This window comes from Syngnathus leptorhynchus, chromosome 9 (assembly GCF_054491065.1).
Source record: "Syngnathus leptorhynchus isolate UIUO chromosome 9, UIUO_Slep, whole genome shotgun sequence".
Classification (NCBI taxonomy): Eukaryota; Metazoa; Chordata; class Actinopteri; order Syngnathiformes; family Syngnathidae; genus Syngnathus; species Syngnathus leptorhynchus.
Genome location: NC_141203.1, coordinates 10,276,844 through 10,293,006, shown reverse-complemented (window position 1 = coordinate 10,293,006; position 16,163 = coordinate 10,276,844). Strand labels below are relative to the sequence as shown.

General features: G+C 40.4%; 2 protein-coding genes across 5 annotated transcripts in view; one reads left to right on the top strand and one right to left on the bottom strand.

Annotated features, from left to right (window-relative positions):
• The window catches only part of map2 (microtubule-associated protein 2), a 38,323-nt gene extending 24,773 nt beyond the window's left edge, over positions 1-13,550 (top strand). Inside the window, exons 8-14 of one of the 4 annotated variants that reach the window (XR_015067253.1) lie at positions 1,677-1,769; positions 2,667-2,759; positions 3,277-3,358; positions 3,721-3,833; positions 4,017-4,230; positions 12,968-13,039; positions 13,421-13,550. Coding sequence is in view for 3 of the 4 variants with exons in the window: in XM_085920064.1 (XP_085776190.1) it covers positions 1,677-1,769; positions 2,667-2,759; positions 3,277-3,358; positions 3,721-3,833; positions 4,017-4,230; positions 7,573-7,631 (654 nt within the window). In the remaining variant the exon portion in view is untranslated. Of the gene's footprint in view, positions 1-1,676; positions 1,770-2,666; positions 2,760-3,276; positions 3,359-3,720; positions 3,834-4,016; positions 5,517-7,572; positions 7,653-12,967; positions 13,040-13,420 lie in introns of those variants that run through there. The other 3 variants (XM_085920064.1, XM_085920065.1, XM_085920066.1) reach the window with 3 other exon arrangements.
• Positions 4,921-8,886, bottom strand: myl1 (myosin, light chain 1, alkali; skeletal, fast). The gene is made up of 6 exons (XM_085920067.1): positions 8,677-8,886; positions 7,814-7,841; positions 7,121-7,264; positions 6,768-6,941; positions 6,594-6,671; positions 4,921-6,116 (listed from the first exon to the last, which is right to left on the bottom strand). The coding sequence occupies exons 1-6, from the start codon at positions 8,806-8,808 to the stop codon at positions 6,088-6,090; spliced, it is 585 nt and encodes a 194-aa protein (XP_085776193.1). The 5' UTR covers positions 8,809-8,886; the 3' UTR covers positions 4,921-6,087.
• Positions 13,551-16,163: the final 2,613 nt, after the last annotated feature.

Genomic DNA, 16,163 nt, shown 5'->3' with positions numbered 1-16,163 from the left:
TTTCTTTCGGGTCATAGGAACTATTTTAGTTAACTCATCTGACATGGTCACCTTTCATCATTAGTGAACCTCACCATTTTCATTCCCCATTCACAAGCACAATTTTGACATTTTTTTATTATCCCAGTGGTTGTTTGAAGTATGGTGGGCTCAATGAACACTTTCCCGCAGTCATTAACAAAGTCTTTCTTGCTGACCTGATTAAGAGCAACGACTTATGTCGATGACTTTTCTTCATTATGTGCTACTTTTTGCGCAGCCAGCCTCGAATAATGTCAGCTCAGCTTTACGTGTAAGTCAAATTGCCGAATGTAAATCTGTCATTTTGACACAATTATAAATAGAGGATACTGTTGTACAGAGCTTGTTTCACCTTTAGATAGCAGTAGTCTCAATAGCGTGGCTTGTGTGTGTGGGCAGGCAGTCCCCTGCGTAATTTAAGAGTCTTGCCACTGTCATCATCCCAAACTTGACCTTGTAGTTCCTAAAGAGAGCACCCTGCAGTCCCCAGAGTGCCTCACCTGGCCACTGACCTGCGACCTGATTTGTCACCATAGAAGCACAAGGAGCAAATAATGGCAGTCGAAGCCAAACACAAGGCTTCGTCTTGGATCTGGAACTCGGTGCTACGTGTCATCTCTTTGACGCTATGTCTGTCAGCCGCTCACAGTATGACCTGGACCCAAGGCCTGCTGGTACACCGCAGCACCGTACATTAGAAATGAATAGCACGCAAGCGCTATTGGATCGCTCAATGTTATTTCAGATCAATGAATGTAGCGCTAACTAATCAATTTTAAGTGATGCAATTTGCATTTTGATAAGGCTGTTTTAATGAGGGCTGAATGGAAAGTTCTCGATTTTAAAGTGATTGTAGTCTGCGGTGGTGTAGAACTGCAGAGAGATGTTTCTGATGTAATCATCATTTGTATTTTTAACCATTTAATATTTAAATAATAATAATAGCCATTTAATAATAATTCAAATTGAATAATGTATAGATAATTTATCCCAACTTTTTCTTGCCTGACTAAAAGAACTGTTTAAAATAGATTTTTATTTTTTATATAATTTATTTATGTTGTGTGATTTGGACAAAATAGTTCCAAGCCACTGAAAATTCTAACCACAATTATAAACACTTAAATGACGCCACTTTGTATTAATGTCTTGAATTTTCCATTCAGCCCTCATTTTGGATCTCATTACAACGCGGTGTGACAATTAATGACTTTTTCAGCGCCTGAATGTTGTAATTATACTTTCTAAAACCCGATTCTATCCATAAAACCAGGTCGCTGCCCAAATATGAAATGCGCAGTGATAGACCGCAGTAATTAAAGCAAGCTCTTGGAGACAACAACAAGGCAGCTTTTAATTAGCAGTTACATTTTTCTTGGCAGTCTCAAAATGCGGAGTTAAAAATATGCACATCAATTCAAAAGGCTGCTCATGTCCTGAGGTGATATAAAACAATGAGGCGTCAGTATGATGTAGGAGGAAAACGTAAACAGCAATAAATGAGCAAAATCATGAAATGGCATCAACATTTTCCGTCTGGATTGTTTGACTCTGTACAAGCCTCGGACATCCAAATTTTGTTCTCGAGACAAAGGTAGTGGCTGACTAGAAAGAGGCATTTTCATCCCCATGTCATCCTTTTTGTTTTTCTTTAGAATCATATTCTAAACAAGAAGCTGGACTTCAGGTACATACAATCAAAATGCAGCTCCAAGGATAATCTGAAGCAACCTCCCAGTGGAGGCAATGTATGTAGTCCTTAATGTTTAAACCCCTTCACCCTCATCTTGCCGACGAGTTTCTCCTTGTAGGTTCCAGCTGAATATTTTCCACTGTGTAAAATTCCCGACTAGCTTAAAGGTGACACGTGTGACCCTATTGTTTTATCACTATTGTCATCATTTGTATTCTGTCCTGGATAATATCATCAATGTTGAAGTCTGTGTATGACCTCCAGCTGGAAGACACTGAATCTTGTGACCAGTCGTTTTTTAGACATACTCGTTTATTTTGTGAGATATGGTTCAATTCTACTCTGTCCATGCCAAAATACTAGATTGCAATATGTATTCTAATTTATAGTGTTATTTTCTGTCAGTGTGGCTGCAATGCTTTTACCCGCGCTGGCTGAAATGTATTTGTTGCTGCACCAACTCTTCTGTCTGCATTTCATTCCTGCTTCTTCTCTTTTGCAGCTTCAAGAGTCTTTAAACACTGCTGATATTAGCATCCTTGCTAGTTAAATGAATAGTTTCAGCTTTTGTCTGTGTGTGTGTGCTTGCGTCAAGCCAAGACGTTAACTTTAATTAACACAGATTGTTTTTCAATATAGGAAGAAAAAAAAAAAACTCTCCTTAAAGCATATTAATTTAAAATTAATTTTATTCTTATTTTTATTATTTGTACTGGGAAAATTACAGTTTGGACACCTCTGTACTAAATCCAGAGCTTCTAACGTGGCTCATCATGATTCTGTGTGACACCATGATTTCTCGAGTGGGCTCAAACCTATTTAAAAGCTCATAATTGACTGACTGACTGACTCCTGTGCATATATTTATGAATAATAAGGCTTTTGAAGAATGCAGATTTCAGAAAGCTCGCTGAAGCCCATTCCCAGCTCATTTCGCACCTCCATCCTGCAGGTCCACATCCCCAGCGTTAAGCTGGACTATAGCCATGTTCAGTCTAGGTGTGGGTCCTTGGACAGGAGGGGCTACTCAGCAGGAGGTGGCAATGTGAGTCTTGTGCAGCAAAAAGTCATCGTCTGAGTGTTTGCGTCACCTTTGTGTCCTTGTGTTGTGTTTGGCTGTGTCAACCCGAGTGATGCTGGCTTGTCCGCAAATCAAAGCCTGATTTTCATTTTTGCTGAATTGCTTCAAAACTGTCATTTTGCCAAGCTTCCTTTCAGTTGCTCATGGCAGCAGTAGGTTACCATGGTAACAGCTGCCAAAGCTTATGAGTATTAGAAGCAAAATTAAGTATGGAGTGGGTTAAGAACACTTGGGACATGTGTCATGTCTTGGTATTGTCTTTTTTGCCCCCTTCTTTTGCATACTAATAATAAAAAATAAAAAAGAATAATAAAAAATAAAAAATAAAAATATAAAATAATAATAATAAAAAATATATTTTTTTAAATTGACGATTGATCAAACACAGAAGGTTTTTTTAAAAATTTTTTTTTAATTTTTCAATTTCCACATCAGCAAGCCCTCTAACCTGACGACCTGTTTCAATTGCTCTCCTTTGCAGATACAGATACAGAACAAGAAAATTGACCTGAGTCACGTGACCTCAAAGTGCGGCTCATTAGACAACATTCACCATCGCCCTGGTAACACACATTCTCGACAAACACGACATAACATTTCCAAGAATCATTTGGCTTTGTCCAAGTCGTTAAACTTAATATTTGTGTCATTGTGAAAATCTCATAACTGAAAATGAGTCTGGTTCCTCACCTGATATTTCATTCATGGGCCTTTCACTCATTAGTTTTTGCTGTCACTCAGAGGAAACTGCAGTGATTATTGGCAGGATATTACGCAGACCAATTTTCCCAGGCAGCTTAAAATGAAGCTAAAAGCAATTTTTTTCTCTTTCTACGTGGATAGCTTCGGGTGCTGCAGCTTCATCTGCTGGTGTTATCCATTGTTCTGAATGTGCCCATTTGTAAAAGGTGTTTTTGCTGCTCAGGTGGCGGTAACGTTCGTATTGAGAGTGTAAAGTTGGACTTTAAAGACAAAGCCCAAGCCAAGGTGGGATCCTTGGATAATGCTCACCATACTCCAGGAGGAGGTCGTGTCACAGTAAGTATATATATATATATTTTAAAAAAAGCATTTGCCCCTGGGTCAGCCCGGAAAATATTTTATCAGCTTGTGTAGATTTATCACCTTTGATGACCTTTAAGAAAGATTGAAGGGGAAAAATATATACATATATATATGATATTTAATATATAAAATAACCAATCTGTTCTATCTTGCTAGATTGAGAGCCACAAGTTGACATTCCGCGACCACGCCAAGGCCCGAGTGGACCATGGAGCCGACATCATCGTCCGGTCGCCGGGCCGGTCCCATTCCATGTCGCCCCAGCGCCACCGGGACAGCCACCTTTCATCGTCCGGCAGCCTCAACATGTTGGATTCGCCGCAGTTAGCCACCTTAGCCGAGGACGTGACCGCCGCTCTGGCCAAGCAGGGTTTGTGAACATGCATCGCGGATGCTCTTACCCTCAACCTGTCAGCTCTTCACCTACCACTCACCCACTTGCCGCCGCCTTGGGGCCCACTCAGGGTGATCACAACTTTGCTTCACATCTCAAAGAACCACCAGGAGGGACTCCTAAACTTTTGCTTCTCTTTATCTGTCTGTTTCCCCACCTCTCTTTTTGAATGATGTTGCATAGAATAGCTCACCTGTAGTGCTTAATGGGATTACCTGTACATACAAATGGGGGGGATCGGGGAGCGCCTCATATCGGCCTTATTGATCTCGGGTCTACATTTTAAAAGAAGCGATTAGCTTTTATTTACTTGTGGCCATATTCTGTATGTGGAAGTAATGTGGCCCGCACATCACGCTGCACGTGTTGTTCTTGCTAACGTGCATGGACGGCAGACTCCTTAATAAGCCCAGTACCCTTACTGCTCGTTATTCTTTTCCTCCTAATAAATATATATATATGTCCAAACAAATATCAATATATATATATATATATATAGAAACGAGTATAAGAATACAGGTTCTTACCCATCTACATGTCCTTTAAAGCATTTCCAAGGAAGACCATCAATAAAATGTCCTGTGTGATTGCAAAAGCTCAGTCATGTATGACAAACACCAAGTGATTCTCCCGTCCAATGAAAAATAAAAAACAAAGAGGCTATTTTGTAATTTGAAAAGGCATTTTAGTAAGTCATTTTCTCAATCATTGGCTAAGAAATGAATAAGATCACGTTTTGTAGTTCTTAGTTCTTTACGGTGTTTTTCTTGGTGTCAGGCAGCGCTGTTGTTGTGTTGCTGAGCAACGCAAAGACTGAGGCAAATACAGATTTTGAAGCGTCTCCACTTTAAAGGAGTACGGATAAAAGTCGGATTGTGACATGGCGTTTATGGATTCCGTTTGTGTGTGCATTTGGTGCAGATCTCGAGATGTTTTACAACAAACGTATTTGGCTGTTTTGTTGCAGTATGTGCAAATCTTTTGAAAAAGTTTGAAAGATGAATCATCAAAAAAAGCAAAAGTCGATTCATCCATTGAGAAAAAAGTTGTTGGAGTGATCTTGTTTGTTTTTTGGAGGAAGTGTTTTATCCTGACTCGTTTGTTTGCTTCTGTGTTTTTTCAGCATTGCCCATCTCTGTAATCCCCCTCTCGCCCCCACCCCGCAGCAAATGTAATGTATTTAAACGGTCAAGTAGATGTATGCGATTTTTTTTTTCCCGCTGCCGCTGATATGACTCCAATTAAGGTCATTCATTAAAATAAATGAGATAAGAAAAAAAAATACTCGAGATCGTACTCCTTCTTTTGAGTGTGGGAGATGCAGCAATAAAATGGGGAACTTGTGAAAAGTTTATTGTGAAATGGCAGAGGAGAGTACAATAAGTTAAGACTCAGGGTCGGGGGAAGATGAGGAGGGAATCGACCTCGGTAGCCAGTCCTGTGCCGAAGCAGTCACTCAAGACTGTTGGCCAATGAGTTACAAAGAGGGGAGGGGGGGTCTTCAATTTCCCACCACCCACTCATGGACTGAGAAAACTAGGGACATCCCCAATCAGGCGGAGGAATTTTGGGAGATGAAAATTTAGGAGCACGTCTGTAACGAAGAGGCTTAAATAGCACCAGTTGGAGACGAGGGAGAAAAAAAATGTGTGGAACAAAACAATAGAAGGATTTAGAAATGGCATCTCATAGTCCTTTGCTTGCCCTGCTACATCAGGTGGTGCAGAAAGCAGCGAGTCAATGTCTCGACACCATGGGGTCTGCACATACTCGATGCTCACCACCACCGTGGTGGAGTTGGGTGGGGAGGGGAGGGGTTGGGTGGGGACGTCCTTACACTGACATGATGTGTTTGACAAAGGCTGCGTGTGAACATCAGGGCAGGACATAGGGAGGACACAAGAGAAGAATTCAAATAAGTTAGTGTTCAATGCAGGTTTGGATTTGAAGAAATTAATTTACTAAGCACAATATTATGTAAGAATTTGGGGGGGTTAATATTAAGATGCCGTATTCTCAACAGACATGGCGGAAAACCTGCTTCCACAAACTTTTGCCAAATTATTTAATTAGCAAAAATGTTAATAATATTCATATTATAATAAAAAAATGATATTTATATAATATAAATATTGATATTAATAATATGATATAATAATACATTCTTTTGTATCTTGTATTTAAGTATTAATATTAATAATAACACTAATAATAATATGAAGATTCACGGATGAAATATAACTGACTTGTATTGGCAGTAATTCATTTGCCCACCAGTAGAGGAGCCTGTGTACTACATTTTGAGAATAACTGCACTGCATCGCCATCATGTGTCTCACCCTCGTAGTTGATGCAGCCGTTCTCGTCCTCCTGACCCGCCATGAGGGCGTCGATCTCAGTCTCATTCATCTTCTCTCCTGAAAGGGTGGGAGGGGTGGTGGGAATTAAAAGGCAACAAACAAGGCCCAATAAATTGTTTTCTTTGCAGCCACGGGAGGCAGCGTCTAGCTTACCCAGTGTTGACAAAACGATACGCAGCTCAGCACCCATCACCGTGCCGTTACCCTCCTTGTCGAACACGCGCAGACCCTCGACGTAGTCCTCGTAACCGGCCTTGTTCGGGCTGTTGATGATGGTCTGAAGCATGGGCAGGAAACCTTCAAACGTAACTCTCTTGTTGGCCATGTCTGTGTACAAAAAAGGCAAGTCGTACGAGGTAGTTACTTTTTTTCTGATATTACCATAGTCCTACGTAATCTCACCAATATAATCAAAAGTACAACACATCAAATACACACTAAATTTTTGGTTCAGATTGATTTTTTTGTTTTCACCTTGTGGAATAGCAAGCAAATAAGAATCTTACCCTCAGCGGAGGGGGTTCCAAGCATTTTGTTCACATCCTTGTTGGTGGGGTTCTGTCCCAGAGCGCGCATGATGTCTGCGATCTGGTTGTAGGCCACCTTGTTGTCACCCACCCTGTCGAACAGACCGAAGGCCTCCTTGTAGTCTGGGGGGGGGGTCAATCAACATGCGTTAGCGCTCTACATTTCAATTAATTGATTAACCTTTGCACGCTAACATTGTACAAACATTACTGAGTTTATGTGTCGCCGTACAAGAAATGTTAATTTAATATGGATGCAACTTTTCAATTTTGAACACGATAGAGAGTAATATAGTAGCTGTGACTGCATGATGGCAGGTCAAGGCAGTGCCTGGGGGGGGGGGGGGAGGACTCTATAGGGTGTGATATTATTGGATGAATGGATACAGTCCTGCAGAGCTCACTCACCCTTCAAACTATTTCTATTTCAGATGTCTCACTCGCTCTAAGCAAGGCTATGGGCTCTTTTAAAAGACCACCTTGGAATTGATAGCTGAGAATATGAGCCCCCCTCCTCCTTTAAAGGCAAGGCGTGTGATACGTGTGTGCTGACTCCAGTGTGATGTCCAGCCATCAAACAGTCCACTGAAGGAATTACTAAATTTGCACGTTTGTTTATTTGATTTCTTTAACAGTTTCTTCAGTTTGGAAATGGAAAAACAAGGTTCATACCTTCGATTTGGTCTGCGTTGAATTCAATCTGGAGGTGAGTAGAAAGTAACAACGTGAGTTGGCATTCGCTACCGAAATAGACATCTCAAGAAGATTTACATCAAAAGCCAAAGACTGCCCTAACAAGGACTTTCTCTTAATCTGGACTAATAAATCATGGCTGAACTGGGATTAAATTTGCCTCTTGGACAAATTTAGGATCACATGGTGGTACCCGATATGCGGGGGTCCATCTTTAGCAACATTAAGATGCCCTCATTTGGTGTCTTCCCGCAGTGCCATCACACCACTTGAGGGACAAGGGGCGGAGTCAAGGACGTCAGCCATGAGCTAGCCATGGTTCTGAGAAATCTAATGCAATGTTCCGGAAGCATCCATTACAAACTTGCAACACTTTACAGGAAACGCTATAAACCCGTCCATCCATTCATCTTGCGACACCCCTATTTTCGTACCGCTCATCCTGTTCAGATTGCTGCACGCAAAAGGATCGATTGCCAGTCAAATCCAGGCCACATATAGACACTATTTACACACACAGTCAAAACTACAGTCAATAAATGGGGCTCTGTGCCAAATGGGCCACGTTGATGCGAGCCACTACACTGCTCCTTAGTAAACACTACATTGAATTATGGAGTATGGTGGAAAATGTTTTAATTTCTATAGAAAAAAAAATCATGTGTCTGTATGTTTGTATGTATATATGTATGCATGCATATATATATATATATATATATATATATATATATATATTGTTTCCATTATCTACTCTAGTCTAGCAATTTATGTTTAAATGTCTATTATAACGTGTTGCTTTCCCATAGGAAAGTAAAAATATAAAAATGGCATCTTGTCTGTACCTTGACGGCGGACAAGTCCACAGCAGGGGTTTTGGCAGCAGGTGCGGGTGCAGCTGCAGCTGCAGGTAAAGGTGCCGCTACTGCGGGTTCAGCCTTCTTGACGGGAGCCTTTGGGTCCTTCTTGGGTGCCATTTTTGTCAAAGTCAAATGACCGTGCTCCTTCAGACAAACACTCCCGGGTAAGGGTGACAGCACAAGGCGTGCAAAACAAAGTGGAGGAGTCTCAAAGCGCGTACAAAGCCCTTTGGGTGTATATATATGAGTCTATTTTTCCTCCTGGACCCCCGCAAGGCCAAACTTGTGTGTGGATTGGATAGTACTTCGGAGGGGTGTGTGTATGTGTGTGGCCTCTCTCTAAACATGGCATATTGGGCTGAGGGCTAAAACTCGGTCATTTACAATACGTCACGAAGTTTCAAAAGAAGAAAAATAATATTATAGGTGTTAATATATAGATGCACTTAAAATGATTAAAAAGAAACTATCATAATTTACAAAGACATACAGAATGTACAAACAAGGAAATGTTTGTTTCACATTGCGTGAATTCAAATTAGTCTTGTATTTTTAGTTTTTAGAGTTACTAAATATTGCAAATAAATCATTTTAATTCAATTAAAAAATCTGCAGCTAATCAAAGTGGTCAGTGTATTATACAGGAGTGTGGTAAAACTAGCAGATTTGATGACAAAATACTAATGCTTGATTCTATCTGCTCCAAAATGAACCAAAATTATATTTCTGGTCATTGAGAATGTGTATGAGGGAACACCTGCGTTCAATTCCTGACCGCCTCCTCTAGGGAGGAAGTGACGTACAATCCACGAGGGTGCTTTCAGCTGCCAATGCCAGTTACCCCGACAAGGCTAACAGTGTAAATTCTGCCCTCCTTAATTCTTCTCTATATCTGTCTCAGTGCCAACGGTGCAAACCTGTCCCCCTTTGACCACCAGCCCCCACCCCCCCACAAACACACACACACTTGCTTTTTCTGACCACCTCTCAACTGAGGCAAGCCAGAGAAAGCCTCAGTCCTTCAGCTGTCATCTAGGCTCACCCGCTGGCACCAAGCTGCACCTTCTCAGATTCAACGTCCCTTCACCCCATCCCCCATTAGAAACCGTGGGCCCCCCCCAGTCCTTGCACCTGTGCTTCAGTCCATTCTAAGCTCCACTATGGAATCCCAATAGAATCACAAATCCACTTAAGTGGGCTTATTCAACATGGGCCTATCAAAAACATGACTTGAATTTTCCATTTAATGTATATTATTCTTCTCACTTCCAATTTCCTGAGTGGGATAATCTTTTGCTATAACCAAGTTTCTAAATTTGTTTTGGTTTAATGTTACGAGTCATTCTGAAGAACCATTAGCCAAGAGTGTGTGATTTTCACCTCCGAATAAACATGTAACGCTTTACTTATTTGTAAACAGGGTGCAGTTCCTTGGGGGGGGAGACCATATGAGACGTCAGAATGTCGAGTGTGGGGGTTGTGTAAATGTTGTGACACATACCATCTTAACATTTATTTCAAGGATTCAAACCTCTGGTATATCTCTATAAAAAAAAATGGAAAACACATTTATGAGCCAGATTATTTTTTTAACAGCTGCTATTATCGCTATAAAATTATTACATCCCTAATCTGTTCATTGACACATTCATAGCCATTAGAAGCAGTCAGCTGCCAAATGTGATCATAATTGTTTAAGTAATTTGAACTGGATGCCGGAAAAAATTATATTCGTCCATCTTCCCTTTTTGTGACCCTTTGCCATTATGAGGGTTGCACGTAACTGTTTGGTTTTTTTTATCCTGGATGACAGACAAAAATTCACCATCACATGCACATCGATTTATAATTTCTTAGTAAACTAAGTTGAATCCAAGTTTACAACCTTACTCCTTTATCCTGATTGGACAAGATATTTGACAGACTATGTAGTCAATGATCCCTTAATCCCCCCCCCCCCCCCCCAATATCTCTCAGTCGCATCCTGATGTGAACTCTGACCGTAGTAACACTAAAACTCAGCAAGCATGAAACCATGGGCTGGGTCTATACTGTGAAGGGCAAACAGAAAAGGACAGAGATTAGGAGACACGCTTCTTTGCCAACCGTGACGTCCTGGTGCTTAATGAAATGTGAAGAACTTGAGCCGCTGGAAAATCCGAGCATGAGTGTGATGTGGCGTAAGACTTCAAAGATGGCAGATGCTTTGGCGTCTGAAGGGAGGTTAGGTGTTGACACGTTGCAGTACAGGAAGGAAATCACACTGCCTTTGCAACCAAATATGTTTCATATCGTGGATAGAAAAAGTCTACACACCCGTGTTTGAATGCTAAACTTTGGTGGTCCCAAAAAATGAGACAAGGTTAAATGATTTAAAAAATGTAATCACCATTATTGCATTATAAATTGAGCAGTAAAAAGAAACAACAGAAATAATCTGTTTGCATTAGTGTGCACACCCTCTTAGCCAACACTTCAATTAAGTTGTTTAGGTAAAAGTTCACATTAATGGTTGGCAAAATTGTGACATTATTTATCTTTCTCATTTTTTCTAAATCACACAAACTTGACAAGGGTCTATAAACTTTTTTTTAATCCACTATATGTCATCCTATTCGAAATGTATGCTGACTGGAATAAAAAAAAGTTTTAGATCAAAGTTATTCCCCCACTTCATCACTCATAGTTGCTTTTCCAAACACTGCGTGCTTCCTTTACCGCCCTCCAACCATTCCACACAGGAACGAGGCTGTAACTGAGCCTGGGGGACAGATGGGCCCTATTTATAGGCCCTAGTGAGAGGTGTGAAGTTTCTTGGGATTTCTAAGAGCGGGGGGCATGACTCCTTAAGGGGCCTGATGCACTCGCTGTTGCCACATGCTCTCTTTAGCCACCTCGCTCTCTCAATATCCCTCTACAGGTCAGACAGGAATTAGCCAGGGGTCGGGCTAAACAAAGCTTCTCACTGGCCTTTTTATTGGGGACAGCATGATTGAGGAAGGGAAGGTCGTTCTCATGATATGATGCCGTGTCTAAAACAGGGCTGGTGACGTTTTTTGTGACATCTCATTCTATAAATGCGTGCCAATTAAGATCTCAGAACGTTACAACTGGGGGTGCCAAGAAAAGTGATAAAGATATTTTTAATTAGCCTGGCTGAATTCCTAACTATAATTTTTTTTACAGGGCTCCAAATTAACTACTTTTGAGTAATTGATCATAAATCAGAAGTGACACTAAGAATTAAAAAAAAAATTCTGATTTTGTATTGAAAAGATCCTTGAAACAAAACATTTTTTTTTCTCTCATCTTTTGACCACGACTGGGCCTGGAAATCTGTCAGAGAGAGAGACGAGGGACCCTGTTGGTCTATTTTGGTCCTCTCTTAAACTCAATCCCCCATCTGAAAGCCACTCTTGAAACAGCAGACAATGTGGGGTCCATTCACAGAGGAGAGACACTTGAGCTCATTAGAGCATGAGGCAACCAATCAGTGAAGGAATTCAGAACATATAATCATAGTTTGCGCCATCCTATATTACGCAGGCGTCTCATCTTCCCCTCTACTGAATTGTTGAGCAATTTCACGTGACATTCATTTGCAGAAATTGCAGCTCTTACTTGGAAGTGCAAATATTGAGTTTCAAATAGATAATTATGATAAAATCATAAAAATGACAACACATGATGATTCTATTCAAGTTATTATACTTTCAAAACTGCTCAGAGTAAACAATAAATATTACCACTGGATGTCAGCAGAGCACCAGTGTCCAAAACACAACCTGAGGCTAAACTGGAAACACGAGTGAAATAATATAATGTCAAAACTGGGGATAATTAGCATTCCAGAGACCAAAAATCTAATATTCCCAAATAAGGACATTGTCTTTTCTCCTCAGTTCGCCATTCTCGGGAAGATCAAATTTGATGGGTATCCAATCACAACCCCAAAAATCGGATAGCTGCTCACAGTTCTTAAAAATGAAAGCAATGACAGTCCAGGCCTTCATTACTGCACAGAATTATGGCTACAGCATAGATAGACCCGCTTTTCATCAATGTCAACGCCGGCACAAATGAGGTTAGTTTCACTCATTGTAAATGACTTTCAGGAAAACATGCCGTATGAATTTTTTTTCGTTCCATGAATAAACATAGCTCTCGTCTCGGCTCATGAAATATGTAGTGAAAGTGGCGATATCTCCACGGGGTGGTGAGTATAATACTGTTGACTTGATTTTGTGCACTCACATCAAATTTGGATGTTTTGCAGAGCACCAGGCACAACTCTAAACCGGTTTTCACAGCTCAGTTCCACCCAAAGGCTCATGGCAGCCCCACTGAGGTATTTAAAGATTTACCGTGTTCCCAATACACATCGCTACGTTTGACGCTTCTCACATTTGTTATACAACATGTAATAATGGGGCCCGCAGTCTTAATTTTGATGCGACAATGTTGTGAAACGTGTACGCACAATGAAGCCATGTCTGACATCTAGTGGTGAATGGTGATATTACAATTTCAACGATGCTATATGCAGACTGTTTAATTCATAATCCACTAGCTAAACATTATTCATAACACTGTTTTGACTAGTTGGGCCACACAAAAAAAAATGTGGATTTGATTTCCCCTTTAAGGATTAAACCCCTCTGGTCCTAAACAAATGTAGAATTGACCTCATTGATTATTTTGTTCTTGCATGATGTCCAATCTGTTACAGATACCCTTTTGGCATTCATGGCTGCCAAGTTAGCGCTTGGTATCCCCTTACCTGAGGAAGAATTATATATCCAAAAAGACCTCAGCTTGCTCTGAGCCCGGTTTAGACAACATCGTCACCAAGATCTCCCCCCCCCCCCCCCCCCTGCTGGGACCTGGACCGCTTTCAGGGCATGTCAAGTGAACCGGGTAGTGCGATGAAGAGTGTTGAAGAGGTGATGGATATCAGTCACTCATTCACTTGCTGTATTTGGCTTTATGTCACATCATAAACTTTCGGTTGTGATTTATAAATACTATACGGATATCAATCAAATGGATTCAGGTGGTGGCAATGTTGGCATGCAGAACACCCTGAGGATGTGCCATCCATCAGTGGATGGATTTGTGCCTCGACTGCCTCTGGAAAAGCTTGGACAAACACCTCACAATTTGCAACATGAGCTTTGATTTAGCCTCAATAATTCAACCATGGCCTCAAATTGGATAAAACATGATTAAGTCGTATTAAGATCCACATCATGATTTTTTTTTTTTTTTTTTTTTTTCCAATTCTCCAGTCCACCATGTATTATTATCTGGAGCATTACTTGAACAAGCAAGGAATTTTAAGATTCTATTGAAGGAAATGTGTTGGATTTCTGCCCTTGCAAGAAGGAGAATGAATGATGAAGTTGATTATGATGAATTATAAATGTCCCGCTGCTTCTGTTTCATGTTTCTCCCCTTAAAGGCCTTCGTAGCGGTATGAGTGTAGATCTGATCCATCAGTTGACAGCCATTGACATGTGCTTCCTCTACCAACTACAAAAGATGGAGCAGCACCTTGCAAACTACAAAAAGGTAACATCAAATACCTTAAGTATTTTTTAAGGTGTTTTAAAGCTTGAAAATTGACCAAATATTTAGAATCATACTACACGTTTGTGTTTTCTATTTTTGTTGGGATTATAATAGATCTCCTTTTGCTCTACCTTCCAGCGTCAACATGAAGAATTCTTCTCAGAGTCCACTGTGAACTTATTCCAACATGGATTTCCTTCTCTCACTCTTACTGTTTAATAATGGATGTCTGGTTGTCGTACGGGCAGCCTTCCATGTGTCGGCTTCTTGTAGTCTGCATCGCCTCTGGGGTAGAAACGATTGAGATGGACACATTATAGTAGGCTGCTGGCAGATGGACGCCCCACAGAGGCCTCTTTGGTCCACACTATCATCATCATGAAAGAGAAATATTTTTACAATATAGGCAAATTATAGGACGATGGCTGCCTGAAGCCTATATGTGATTCATATAAATTCAAATTTACTTTCATAAAACATCATCATGCCAAGTTTATGTCTTCATCCTCTTATGTAATTTGTTGTGTTGAGGCCAGTTTACAGGGAATAAGGCAAATGATGCTTAAGACCATTACCGGTACTTGTGCTTTTCTTTACTGGTGTCATTTTTTTTTTTTTGGCATCCAGTGAATGCTGTGATTGAACTGGAGTGTGATTAAAGATTTGTGTGTTCAGGGAGCTTGCATTAGCATAAATCCCACTCTCACTGCTACATAACCCTGTGGCTTTGTTTTTAAATGTGTGTGTGGGTAGGTGTGTGCATATGCGTGTGTTGGTGGGGGGCTAGGTGGTATCGGCATTGGAGCTTGACGATAAACCCTGGTCAGGGGAGCAAGCCCATGAATAATGAAGAGAATTTCCAGGGTTCCACCTGGTATTGCCATGGAAACGGCATCATGCCGCATACAGACTAAAAAGGGAGCCGCAAACTGTGAACAAAAGGAGCAGGAACATTTTTTTTTTTGCTCTTGTGACACACACACTTTCTCGGTTGATAAACTAAACCCATGGCACAGCTGAGATGAACCGTTTTTAGCCGTCTCATCTTTTCACTGTGTCATCAGTCTCCAAAATAATTAAAATTGGCCACAGTCTATAAATCTTGGTTGATAGCGCTTTGGCAGTCGGATAAAGTGTATTGACAAAGTGCATTCTGTCTCTGGCTTTTTTCCTGTGCCTTATTTTTCTGCTTCTCTGTTCTTTTTCTGAACTTATTCATGAGGTTTTTTTGCCTCTTTTTTTCCCCCCATCTTCTCTCAAGGGTTGAAATATCACAGGAAAGTCAGATCCCCTAACCACCTGAATGCACATTTTGGGGAAGATTAAATGATCTGATGATATTGATGACTACTCAAGAATTGAGTACTAGTATTGGTACCGGTCTGAAAAAAAAAAAGATATCGAACATCTCTATTGGAAATATAATTCTAATATAAATATAACTAATATGATTAATCCATTTCAAAGTCAATTCCATTTGTTTTTAATAACAGTGCAGAAACATTTTTTTTTTTTTTGCTTCACCCTGTCAATCAAGCATGAATAATTTCTAGTGTTTTAAATATTTACTTCTTTTCAATGAAGCATAAAAGATTGAAAAGTATGGCCTGCTTTAAAAATACATCTCTTTACTTACTTTTCTCTTATGCTACTTTAAAACTATTACGTATATTGTACACAAACATAATGTTCTATTTCCTCGATGATTTTAAAGATTTTGTTTTTGATTGGTGAGAATAATGCCATCTGAGCTGTGGGGTGCTTGTTTCTGTCAAGGCTGCCTTGTTGCATGCTTATGAGCGAATGTTGCAAAATGACCAAAGTGAGTGTGTGTCTGTGTGTGTGTGTGTGCGCGCTTCACATTAGCTTCAGTGTAGTTGTTGCATGTTTACCTTGCTAAT